General features: G+C 34.1%; 2 protein-coding genes across 5 annotated transcripts in view; one reads left to right on the top strand and one right to left on the bottom strand.

Moving 5' to 3' along the window:
- Positions 1–14,083, bottom strand: part of LOC108735849 — a 50,160-nt gene that overhangs the window by 17,449 nt on the left and 18,628 nt on the right. For 2 of the 4 annotated variants that reach the window (XM_018468042.1, XM_018468044.1), the window contains exon 2: positions 9,538–9,567. The gene's annotated coding sequence lies outside the window, so the exon portion shown is untranslated. Of the gene's footprint in view, positions 1–1,735; positions 2,247–9,537; positions 9,568–14,083 lie in introns of those variants that run through there. The other 2 variants (XM_018468045.2, XM_018468043.1) reach the window with 2 other exon arrangements.
- LOC108735851 (protein amnionless) lies at positions 3,624–9,531 on the top strand. Its single transcript, XM_018468046.1, has 8 exons — positions 3,624–4,015; positions 4,244–4,474; positions 4,955–5,187; positions 6,121–6,391; positions 6,508–6,717; positions 6,783–6,966; positions 8,245–8,464; positions 9,392–9,531. Exons 1-8 carry the CDS (start codon positions 3,973–3,975, stop codon positions 9,497–9,499), a joined length of 1,500 nt encoding a protein of 499 aa, XP_018323548.1. The 5' UTR covers positions 3,624–3,972; the 3' UTR covers positions 9,500–9,531.

Raw genomic sequence — 14,083 nt, 5'->3', positions numbered from 1 at the left:
CAAACGTTGCAATAAGTCTGCGTAGTATTGACCAGTGATAGTATTACCCTTTGCAAGGTAATCAATGTATATAATACCTCTTGCATCCCAAAAAACAGTAGCCATAACCTTGTTCGCCGAAAAAATTGTTTTTGCCTTCTTTGGAGTTGGTTCCCCTGGTCCAATCCACTGTTTAGACTGTTCTTTGGTTTCAGGAGTGTAGTGGTGGACCCACGTTTCGTCAACGGTTACGAATCGACGCAAAAATTCGCTTGGATTACGCTTATACAATGACAAATTTGCGGTAGAAATGTTTTTTCGAATCAATTTTTGGTCGACTGTTAGCAAACGCGGCACCCATCTTGCACAGAGCTTTTCCATATGCAAATGTTGGTGCAAAATATGTTGCACACGTTCATATGACATCTTACAGGTCTCAGCTATCTCACGCACTTTCAATCTGCGGTCTCCCAGCACTATTTGATGAATTTTTTCGATCATATCTGGAGTTGTGACCTCAACGGGGCGTCCTGAGCGAGGCCCATCAGAGGTGCTCACACGACCCTTTTTAAACTCGGAAACCCACTGCTTAACGGTTGAACATGACGGGGAGGATGTCCCCAGTGTTGAGTCCATCTCTTTTTTAATTTCCTTCGGCGTTAACCCCTTCAAATAAAAGTATTTGATGACAGCACGATTTTCCTGCTTTTCCATTTTTACGAAAACCACAGAGGCGTCTTGTTCAGCGTGCTGTCAAACCTACACTAGCAAGGAGATCGGGCTGAAACTATAGCTACAAGCTATCCAAGGATGGTACTATAGAATGTCACCTCAAGGTAGGCCTAGTGGCGTCATCTCTTGGTTAGGCCGGAAACTTATCAATCCACCCTCGTATGTATTTGCCTTCATGATTGGCCATCAATTCTTTTTATATTCACACAAATGGCGTTAATTAAGTATTAATTGAAGCGAAGACAAAATTTATTACAAATAACACCTTCGCCATTTGCATAACTATAAAACAGCCATCGTTTTCTAGTTTCACAACAATTTTAACCATTGCAAATCGACAAAAAAAAAAATACTGCCATATATTGCAACAAAAAATCAATCATCCATAATGTATTGTCCCAATTTTCGTTCTGTTTGTCATTTATTGTAAACATTAAGTATTATGATTCGCGATTGGAAAGCGCTTCATCGTTCATGTTTATCTTTATAAAATGTGTGTACATTACAGTAAACATAGACGGCTTACATAATGACATTGCCCAATTTTGATCGTCATCGTCATCAAAAAATTTTCACGGAAGGTCAACCCAACCAAAAGAAAAATAGTAATAATAAATCCATTATTTGCGATCGCAATAATTAATATTTACCTAAACATCATCACAAAAACTGTAAATCATTAAAATGTTCCTTCAGGGCTAATTGAACACCTGCGTTGATTCTTGTTCATTAATGATAAATACACAGATATAAAGCCCAAATGAACTCTAGATACAGGGTGATCAAATTTTATGACAACCTATAAAATTCTACTAAATTCATTTAAACACTATCAAATTAGATAATATTGGACATACTGTATATAGACACATGGCATCTTTGATAACAATAACACGCAAGCCAATTATCTGCTAGTATACACATATATATGACAAAACCGTTTATATTGATGAGATTTCAGGCTCAATCGGAAATATTTCATAACTACCTGGAAGAGTACCTATTCAAGAAAAGGTTTATTTACCTGAATCCCTTCATCGTCCAACTAACAGCTGCCATGATCCAAGTTCCGCAGTAGAATTCCTGATACGTACTATATCTTGCAGTAAATTCCAAGATATTACACTTCTTGATACTTTTGTCGAAGTCGAAAACAAAACAAACACTCCTTAAACGAAACAACTAACGCTCGTAAGTATTGTTAAAAACAATTGCGCCCGTTTTCACCAACAATTAAACAAAAAAAAAATTGATAGTTTAGTTTCTACGACTAAACAAATGAAATACTTGGCAGCGAAAGACTGCAGCGTCTACATCGAATGGAAACCGCCGCTGAACTGAGTTAGTGGTGATGGGAATTTGTGAGAAGATAATAAATAAACATGCAACACGTAACGTGTATGATAGCGTATGTTATCATCTTCAATTAAATTTCATTTTGTCAATCCTATACCATCAGGGTCGAGCAGTTGTTATAACTACGTTCAAGCAAACAAATAAACAAACATTATACAGGTGATTTAGCAATTTATTCTTGCTTCGTACAGTTTACCAAATATCATAAACCATTGACGTAAATACCTTCACAAAAAAGAAATAACAATTGTACTCATGGGTGTAAAAAAACCATTGCAAAATAGACACTTAGTTACAAGTAGAACTTCATTGATTAATTTCTATGCTCAATAGGTTCATGTTTGTAAAGTATCTCCTAAAACGAATGTTATCTTAATATGAAAACCAACCACCTGCATACCTTGCCTTTTAAAACCGAATGCAAACAATAATGTGTGTGCTATTGACGATTAGCTATCTTATTAAGAAGCTATTTCTTACATTAGTCATTCAGATAAAGCACAAACAGAAAATATATAGATACTTATGTACACCACGTCCCGAAAGTGTACCATTCGATTCCTTGCGAAATTCCAAGAAACTTTTTTCTTTTCAGTTTTTAGATACGATTTATAATAAAAAAGTTATTAGCAGTAAAAGATGACAATATTCGACCAATAAGGATGCGTTAGCCTTCCTGCAGGCTGCATCAGGCGCAGTTTCCGGTAGGCGTTTCGTCTACTTCTTTTTGCAGCGTGCACGCAACGGGCTCTCTTATTGGTTAACGTTTAATTGTCTATAACTCGATAATTAAACGTTCAATCGAAAAACGGCAAAGGAAAATATATCTTATAATTTCCCAAGGTATTGAACTGTGAATTTCATTTTAAAATATTATAAAATATTGCAGTTAAAAACGAAATTACTATATTTCTAAATTAACAATACGAATTAAAAAAACGTCATTCGTTATCAGAAGTACAAATAAACCAATTACAAACATTCTTATCGTGAAATCTGTTATCAAAATGTAAATGTGGCGATAATGTTTTGCAAAAAGCTCCATGTCCTAAATACGTGTTAAAAATTGTAACAATTATCTGTAAAGACGAACAGTTGAAACAGCAGAAATAAAATAATTGCGTAAATCATCGTAAAGGTGGCAAACAATAAAAAAAAACGGAAAACAAAACGTAAACGGTTTAATTTTGTTTTATTTCTGTCAAGGAATTGCAATGAGTTTCAATAATAACAAATGATGTTTACAACCATTATTGCATGCATCTAAAGGTCTAATTTTACATAACATTATGTATTGTAGCATCGTATTGCATACGTAGCAAGTATTTGTAATTTGTTACCTTGCATTTCAGTTTCGACAATCAACGGCCTTATTTTCAACTGTTATTCGAACCGAGAATATAAATAGTTTAATTATTAGATATATTTCAATAAAATTTGTTTGGATTTTGTATTTAAATACTTTTAAAAAAACATTTTGCACACCTCTAGTCATATATTTGTTTAATAGAGATATTTCGTAAAGTAACATTTCATTACGAAAAAACAGTTTATAACAATTTAATTGGTTCATTAAAAAGAGTACTGATAAATACGCAATTACGTTGCAAATTTATTACCAGACCGACTAATTACACTTCAAGGATTCCCCGGATGCGTCAAAACTAATTAGAAAATAATCTTTGAAAATGAGTCATTTTGATTCGATTACTTAAGAAACGTAACTAAAATAGCAAAAGCAAAAGCAAAAGTAAACACACAACAAAAGCAGAATTAGGTTAAGGGGATTATAAAAGACATAATTATTTAGTAACACCCTGTATATGCATGGCTTCACTAAATCCGCCCACTTTTAGCATCAAATTACTGTAAATTGAGAAAAAACACATTCAATCTTCAGTCAAAATGTGGTACACATCAATTTGTGTTTTCGTTATAATTTTGCAATGTAAGTAACTTTATTATATTACTTTTATACATACAATTAAAAAAAGTAATAAATAAAATAGAATATAACGAAACAACCCCTTATTATTACGAAAAATAATACCTTACATCCCTTAGAGAAAAAGAATTATTAGTTCCTCGAATTTCGTTATAGAGAATTTACACTAAACGTAGGGTAGGTGGTACCTATGGGCAAATTAAATAATAATTTAATATTTTTATCATGCAGGGAATAATGCAGTTGGAATGATAAAAGTATGGACTGAAAATTCGTTCGTTTCGAACCCTCGTAACTGGGAGGGTGGCAAGTATTCAAAGGGTTGTAAAGGAGTTATTATGCCTGAGCAATCCAAGGCTCCCTTGATCATGGACCGATTATCCACCTCTCAAATTATTCTACCGACGAATGGGGTCGTTGAAATATGGGATGAAATAGAAATAAACCCCTGGAGTACTAAATGTAAGGATTCCCTTACCCTAATGGTTCGATAATATTAATATACCGGTACATACAGGCAGGCACTAGTCACAGAAAGTATTTTAGCGAAAGGGATGATGTTTCAATGGTCAAATTTACAACGTACTGTTTATTGAATATAATTTTCTGTCACTACCCTTATATATTTTTAAATTTAATTGTAAAAGTGTAGTGGTTAAAAATTAATGGTGTATATTCGTGAATTCGTATTTTTTTTGTATATTCGCTAGATGGTGCTGGTTTATGGTACAAATTGTCTCAAAATTATCACATAAAGAACTTAAAACACATTAAAACTTACTTTCATCTTGTGTCTTCTAAAATAAACGTGTTTTATTAGTGTATTATTTTGTTAATTCGACAAACCCCTTTAGATGGCATTCTTTATGCTGTAATATACACGAAAGTATATTTTTATACTAAGTAATTTACAGGTTGTGGTAATAGAAATCCGTTTTACAGGTATTAGAATGAGGGAAATGAACTACATTCAATGGCTAACTCCAGATTACTGGTTATTGTACCATTACGATAGACAGAACGATAGCAAGCCCAGCATGCCTCATGTTGAAAGGGTTCCATGTCATTCTGACATTGTCGCTTTTTCTGCATTGCACCCCTTTGCAATTGAATTGCCCCCGGTGGATGTCATGATACTTTCCGTCATGTTCGTTGAATTATCCGATATACCAATGGTAAATTTCAACAACATACTAACACTAAAGAAATCAATAAAGTATTCGATACGATTAACAATGTTTTCAAAAAATGTAAATATTTTCTAAATCATCATCATCATAGGGTCGTCATCGCCACTTCTACGACTGGTTAGACACGCACCTCAACTCTTTTCTATCTTAAGCTAATCTTCGCATTTCCCTAAAACCATAATCCCATAACATCCTTAACTATTTGTGAGCATTAATCTAATATATGTCCACCTCTACCCCTCTTAACTTCAGTTCCTGCTTCTAGTATGTTTCTAATCTACCCTTTTATGCTTGGGAAGGTGTCATACCAACCTATCTGAGCTATTATCCTACTCTTTCTCTCTCTCTCCATCTACGGTATCCTCATCATTCGCCTGCAGCATCACATTTCGAACGTTTCTAACCTTGTTACTTATTTTTATTAAAAACGATTCGACCCTGCCCTATCCCCTGTTTTACATCTCTACTTCTCCTTTCATCCTGAGTTATCTGACACCAAAAATCAAAAATATTAATGTTCACACTTTCCCTCTACCATTTGATACCCTGTGAAATTTTAGTAAACTTTTTTCTTTTAAGTTTTTAGATACGATTTATAATAAAAAAGTTATTAACAGTAAAAGATTACAATATTCGACCAATAAGAGTGCGTTAGTCTTGCTGCAGGCTGCAATAGACGCAGTTTCCGGTAGGCGCTTCGTCTATTTCTTTTTGCAGCGTGCACGCAACGGGCTCTTATTGGTTAACGTTTAATTGTCAATAACTCGATAATTAAAAGTCCAATCAAAAAACTGCAAAGGAAAATATGTCTTATAATTTCCCAAGGTATTGAACTGTGAAACCTCCTCTATTAATTAATTTAAAAATATCATANTAAATTATTATTTTTTTTATTTTACTAATATTTACTTGTTTAAGTATTACATAGACAACAGCGACTTTCACGAATTTATGTACAACACCCATCTGGGACGAACGCTATTTTCAAGAAATGATAGCTATCCCGTAATCTCAGTGGACATAAATCCAAAAGGAAATTGCAAGCAAAAGCAGGGATGCTTCTGTCACAAAATGGACGACGATTACATCATAATTGAAAAGACAGTTTGCGAAAACTTAAAAGAACCAGAACATCCAACAAACTGCTTGTTTCCAATAAGACCCATCGGTCATTGCAGAGACATTTGTGGTAAAAAAGAATTACATTTACGTTTACGTGTCTGTAACAGCATCATGTCCAATTAATTAACACACTAATCTAGATGAAGACGTTTGTTAGTTACGGAAATAATTTAATTTTTTAAGGGGGAACTGTCCTACTTGAACATGATGCCGATTTCAAATTTAATGATGTACAAGACACAATTTTACCAGACGATTATGTCGACAGTTACATGAGTAACGTTTTAATAGATGAAAAAACCTACTCGCAAATTGTTTTTAGAGAAAAAGAAAGTGAATACAACGAATTGAGTTCTCAAAAAGCGAAAGAATTTTATGAATCCATAATCGAGAGTAAGTACCTACCTATTAGAAAGAAAAACTAAAAAACTATTCCAAAAATGTTTTTGATTGTGTAGATCAAAGTAAATTTGGGATCAAATCTGTACGAATCGAATTATCTGGAGAATATTATTTGAGAAAATCTTACATTGGCCATTCCTTTTCAATTTTTTTTGGAACTTTATTAGCTGCAGTAATTTTTTTCGTCATCATATTTGCTTTGTTCATGGGACCACAGAGATTTACCATTTCGAATGTGAGGTAAGTTCGTCAATCCTAAGACTGGTTGGACACGCACCTCCACTCCTTCCTATCTTGAGCTAATCTTCGCATTTCCCTAAAACCAGAACATCCCACATCCTTAAAAATTTGCGAACAGTAATCTAATCTGGGTCTACCTCTACCCCTCCTAACTCCCGTTTCTGCCTCTATCCCATCTCATCTATTTCTTATTGACTTCCATCCTCTGTTCTCCTATTCTTTCTAATGCCTCTTCATTTCTAACCTTCTCTGTCCACGGTATCCTCATCATTCGCCTGTAACACCACATTTTGAACAATTCTAACCTTTTCTTTTCCATAGCGCCCACCGTCCATGTTTCGCACCCATACGGCGAACATAGAAGTGAATTCTTTTTATTAAGGGCGACTTGACCCTGAGCTATCCTCTGCTTTATATCCCTACTACTCCTTCCGTCCTGACTTATCTGACTTCCTAGATATCCAAAATCGGCCACTTCTTCTAATTTTTCGTCTCCTATCTTTACATTCGCTCTTTCACTACTTTTTCTTCCCTTGCATACCAGTATTTTTGTTTTACTTTTATTTATTTTCATACAACTCTGTTTTGTCAATACCGCTTCCATTATATTTAAAGCTATCTCTAACTCCTCCTTGCTAGATGTTAATACTGCTATATCATCTGCAAATCTAACCATACTAATGTTTTGTCCCTGTATATCCATCCCTACACTTGTAATGTTTTTAATGATCCCTGTTTGACTCCCTTCCTAATATCTACTTCTCTACGTTGCAGCCCCAGCTCTATAACTGCCTGTTGCTCTTTATACAAACTAAGTATCACTCCTCTATTTCTGTAACTCATCCCTACATTCGTAACTATATTTAACACCTTGCCCCAGTGAGGTAAGTTAATGTTTAACAATAAAAACCCTTCATTACAGTACGATATCAAAAGATGCAGGTAGTACAGGGGTTTTGGGTCATACACTAAGGGTGTAATTTATATCAGACGTAAATATGTCATGATTTTCAAGAAGGAAGCGTTACTACTATAATGACTTTAGCGACAAATAGATGACTTCTTTAGCTATTTACTGACTATATAAAGTAAATAGAGAAAAATTCCAACAAATTTTATTGCCTTCGTCCCATTTTAGCAAAGAGAATTACCAATACGTAATAACAGCAATCATTATCTTCTAACAATGATATTACCACAAATTACTGACATTATTATAAGAGTTCTTTAGTCATTATCTGCTTGTCCCTATTCGGGCAATTTATGTCGCATTTTCAGAATACCTTGGCTGGACAATGGTAAAGGTAATTATCATTATCAACAAGAAACGACAACAGACGAAGGAAGGCCTTTCATGTTTGCCCGTTTTGAGAACAAGGATGAAGGACGTTTGTCTTTGGCACCGTCTGTAGTTAGCTTAGACAAGACTTTCGAAAATCCGTTATTTGGAAAAGAAATTCAACCATCTGCAAGTGCCTCCTGTGCCACCCTTGATCCTGTAAGTGTTTTATTTTATTTCGAAGATATTGTTCGATCGACAGATTTCGAAACGAAAGTCATTAAACCAATCGGTTTCGATCAGAGATTTGATTCAGTTGAAATACCTGCATTTAAAATGCAAATACAAAATAAAAAATACATATTTTTAACTAGCATTTAAATACTTTTTTGAGAAAAGCAGTTTGTATTTTATTTAAAATACTTTTCCAAGCGTATTTTCTATTTGTAAAATGCAAAATACATTTTTGCCTTTAAAGTTTTGCTAGTATCATCGATCAAACGTTATATTGAATGATGAATGAATAAAGTTGCTCACATTGGCCATTGAAGGTATTAGAAGCTTGAAAAGAAGACAAAAAGACATTCGATGAATGCCTTCTAATTCATTAACTGAAAAGAGCCCAAAAAATTCTAAACTCCTTGGAAATGGATAATCTAAAAAATTGGATCGATATTGTTTTCCGGGTTCAATGTCATGGTCCATGGAATTTTGAAGTTCCAAATTGATATCAGCACCTGCCAAATCACCACTTATCGTACTTTTAGCAAGGAACTACGAAATTCTATGAATTACGACAAAACAGCCCGCAAAACAATATCGAATTGAAAATTCTTATCCTATATTCCATCGAAATCATGCTTTTTTACTATTTTCGGTACCAAGTCCACATAAAACACATTATCGATACAGTTATCAAAAAAAGCATGCAATATCAAACTATTTACGTGTTTTCGTGACGTACAACTTTACCACGAATTAATTTTAAACCGTTGTTGTTGTACACTGCAAGCTTATAAATAATTGACGGTTAATTATATGGAAAATTTGCAATTACAATCTTTTTAAAATAACAGTTTTGTTTTCATTTTTCTTAATGCAACCTTCATGGCAATCAAACAATGGTATATTTTTTAATATTTACAGATTACAGAAAAAGATTTAGGAGATAGTGGTGTTGAAAGATCAACATTTGAACTTCAGTTAACATCTGCCAAAAATGTTGATTTAAATGAAGCTGACAATAAGGTATGAAAATGTCATATTTTTTTTTTTAATATTTAAATACATACCTTCCCAAGTGTAGACTCTATTGGGTCAATCTGTAACAAAAAAGAAGAAGATCGAATAAAAATTAATCGATATATTTTGGGTTTTATTGGTATTTTTTTAATTTTGCTATTGGCAAAAAGTCAGACAATTAAAGTTAATGTTTGTAGAAAATGCTCGCTGGTCATGCGTCACACAATCAAGGCCTGCTACGTACCTTATAATAATAAAGAACATGGACAGTGTACAAATTCATTATTTTTCATTAAAGGCATTGTCGCATTGAAACAATCGCAATGTCACTCAAGTCAGTCCAAAGGTGATTGCTAATTAAGTAATCGGTAGCCCAAACGTAAGCTACGATCATATCACATCCTCTAATCCTTGTTGCGTTACATTATCGTACTTCGCAATTGACCATGATGATCAAAATAAAGTTACATTCATGTGACAAACGCTACGTAGAAAGCATACTAATTATTCGCGTGAAAGGAGATACCTACAATGATCATCATCCAGTAGACTGAACTACTACCCTCTGTACTTGGGCATACACCCACACTACATCTACTTCCTCTTTAGTCCTGCTTCTGCTTCTAATATGTCTCTAATTGGCCGTTCATGTCTTAGAAGATAATCCCAAGTTAATATGAAATATTATTCTGAAAATTCATTTCTTGAATTCTTTTTTGCCCACTACACATTTCCTCAAATTAATGAGGAAAAATTTGTTGCTGTTGTCACACCCCCGCCGGGAATCGAACCCGGGCTCTTTGGCTTTACGCGCCAATGCTTTTGACCACTAAGCTACGAGAGATGACAACAGCAACAACGACAAACCGTACTTATTAGGTCACAAATCCGTCGAACCAATATATACTATGATTAAACATACATACAATTTTTTAGACATCTTTTAGAAGTGAGTTAGTTTAATATGAAATATTATTCTGAAAATTCATTTCTTGAATTTATTTATCCCAAGTTATTTGAGTTCGTCATCGTCATCATAAGCTCGTCAGTCCTAAGACTGGTTGGACAAGCACCTCCACTCTTCCATATCCTGAACTAAACTTTGCATTTCCCTAAAACTAGAACATGCCACGTCCTTAACTATTTACGAACAGTAATCTAATCTAGATCTACCTCTACCCCATAACTCCTATTTCTGCCTGTAATACATCTGTGACTAGACCTTCATTCCTGAGAAGGTGTCCTGTCAACCTATCTCGCCTATTTCTTATTGACTTCCATAAAGTCCTCTGTTCTCTTATTCTTTCTAATACCTCTTCATTTCTAACCATTTCTATCCACGGTATCCCATCATAATTCATCGGTAACACCACATTTTGAATGTTTCTAACCTTTTCTTTTCCGCCGCGCCCACTGTCCATGTTTCGCACCAGTAAAATGCCTGCGCTATCCTCTGCTTTATATCCCTACTACTCCTGCCGTCCTGACTTATCTGACTTCCTAGATACCTAAAATCAGCCACTTCTTCTAATTTTTCGTCTCCTATCTTTATATTCGCTCTTTCCCTACTTTTCCTTCCCTTGCAAACCAGTATTTATTTTCATACAGTACTGTTTTGTCAATATCGCTTCCATTTTATTGAAACCTATCTCTAACTCCTCCTTGCTAGATACTAATACTAATGCTATATCACCTGCAAATCTAAGCACATGTATAGATTAAAAAGTAGCGGTGACAGGGTGCATCCCTGTCTGATTCCCTTCCAAATATTTACTTCTCTACGTTGCATCCCCCAGCTCTATAACTGCCTGTCGCTCTTTATACAAACTAAGTTTAATCACTCTTCTATCTCTGTAACTCATCCCTACATTCCTAAGTATATTTAACATCTTGTCCCATTTAACATTGTCAAAAGCTTTTTCTTTTTTGACTTCGTAGATGACATGGAAAATCATGACGTGACGTCGTCTATTTTTCCATAAAAGTAACGAATGATGAAAACATTTGCTATCAGTAGAGTGTTAAAGGTCACTGGTGGGTCATTTTACGGTCAGGCTGAACCTTTAAAGTCATTCATCTACGTATTGGGTAACATCAGCCATTTTTTTCCCGATTAGTACGGAAAAGTGATTACAGAGGACTTGTTGACTTGATTGATATGCGTCGTTCAAGGATTACGCAATTTATTGGATGTCAGGCGTCGGTGAATGTAAGTCCATTAAATCAATATGTCACCAGCCGACAACTTATCGTCTTCAATAATTAAACAAGTGGCAAAACTGGCGTCTAATTTTGCACCTTTGTACAATACATCTTCACTTTCTACAGCAAAAGGTAACGATAATGGACACCAAGGTTTTCCTGGGTACCTTTCCAATTATAATTGTACCGTAAATGAGATGATAATCTTTGATTATTATTTATTATTTGTACTTTTTTCAAAAACCTAATAAATTTTCTTATCTATTAACGTCCGCCGCTGTTGCAAATAAAATAATTATGTCAAAACAATATTTACCAATCAAGTCGTCAACAAAAATTGTCCGTTGATTGATTAATTTAGTGAAAATCCTTTTGCTGTGCGTCATTTTCTACACTTTATTTAGAGCAAATACCATTTTCCTAGATTTTCTTTCAAATGAAAGTTGCAGGCATTTCAATTTATTGCGGGTAATAAAAAACGTACGAACTGATCTGCTTATAAAAGAAAATTAGGTCGTCAATCCACACTGCCATTTTTGTTATGCGTTCGTCTGCAATTGAAGCGATACAATGCAGCAAAAATGCACCAATACAGGTAACTCTATATAGAGGTGTTTAAGAATCTCATGCATCATGACCTTGGCTTACGCAATGACAAAACTCCAACCCTCATTGATTTTGACTACTTAAAATCATTAGGCATCACTGTAGATTCTACTTGAAGCTTGAAACTCCATCTCTGATAGTACAGCGAGGCACATGAAGCGACACAATGCAGTAAAAATGCATCAATATGGGTAACTCTATATAGAGGTGTTTAAGAATCTCATGCATCATGACCTTGGCTTACGCAATGACAAAACTCCAACCCTTCATTAATTTTTACTACTTAAAATCATTGGGCATCACCGTAGTTTCTACTTGAAGCTTGAAACTCCATCTTTGATAGTACAGCGAGGCACATGGTAAACATCAAAGTCAATGTTTTCATAATGTACATAATAAGGTCCGCCCCTCGCACAATTCGCGGCCCATGAGGTTTCGAGAGATCTCTACCACACAAACATGCATGTGCCTACATAATATGCAATACTTCTTGTTGTATCCTATTATAAACAAGTTTTTCGCAGTAACCCATGAAAGTACTGGCTCATAGATATAGATACATACATATGTAGACCAAAGGTGCCCATTATGGTAAGCTATCCGGTTGTTCAGTGTCAATGTTTCCCGTTCATCAAGGTAAGAACAAGAAACTTCAATGTTTCTAAAAACGCGTTTATGTGTGTTATAAATGGCACCAATATGATGTTTATACACATGTTATTAAAAGTAATAGAAAAAATGTGCCATTTTTAAAATTTTAACACACTTCTTGTTCCACTTGTTCGACCTAAACAGAAGTACACAAAAAAGTATATTGTTTCTTTAACCCATATTCTATATGAATCAGTTGTTACCAGAAGCACTAGACAAAAAGGCGATGTCACCACTGAAGTGCCTTTTCCTGGTACAAAACATTACAACTGACTCAATCAGCTTTTTTTCTCGATAGGTTAAACGTTTAATTGATTTCCATGATTTTTATGGGTCTTCCAAATCTTACTGATACGAAACAATAAACAACTTCTTAAAAAAAGGCGATACAATTGAAAAAATAGAGTAATTACTATTTTGTGGTAGGTACCATACCAGGACCATGTAATTATTTCTAGAATCTTCCTGGTCCAGTCTAATAAAAGCGATTTTACTCTATCGACTTCAAATTTAATCTTTTATTGAATTCCAAGAAGAATTAGTCGAACGAGAAGAAAAAATTAATGACATTATTAACGCAAATCAAATTTAACTTAATTTTAATCTACTTAATTGACAGAATGCCAAACCGTTACGAATCAGTTAATAAATGTTCAATCTTTACAATTATTCAATTAGGATATTTTAGATTATTATAGTCGTATGTAAGAGAGTATAAAAAATGTTTAGCAATGTTAAGGTCATTGTCAGATAGAAATCTCTCACGTTAAATACACAAAAATAACAATACTGTATTAGTAAATTCTTGTCCATACATGCCACAGGTATAGCTGAGAATTTTTAATTTGTAACGGTAAATAGGTACTTAATCTTATGAATGGAGTTACTTATTATCTGCCTGAAACTAGTACCTACCTACGAAATTTAAAAAAATATTTATTTATTTATTTATTTATTTAACGTGTAAACTCTATATAACAACACTTAAGGGACTGAACATTTTTCGGCGTTATAAAGAGTGGTCGTTAAATGGAGAGAAATAAAAGATATTATTTTACTATTCTGTAATAATATGCATTTACCAATATAGTACACATTTTGCACACGAACATTATTATTCATACATTGCGTATAGCC

Source organism: Agrilus planipennis, unplaced genomic scaffold, assembly GCF_000699045.2.
Source record: "Agrilus planipennis isolate EAB-ADULT unplaced genomic scaffold, Apla_2.0 scaffold69, whole genome shotgun sequence".
Taxonomy (NCBI): Eukaryota; Metazoa; Arthropoda; class Insecta; order Coleoptera; family Buprestidae; genus Agrilus; species Agrilus planipennis.
Note: the sequence above shows the minus strand (reverse complement) of the source record. Positions and strands in the feature narration are given on the sequence as shown.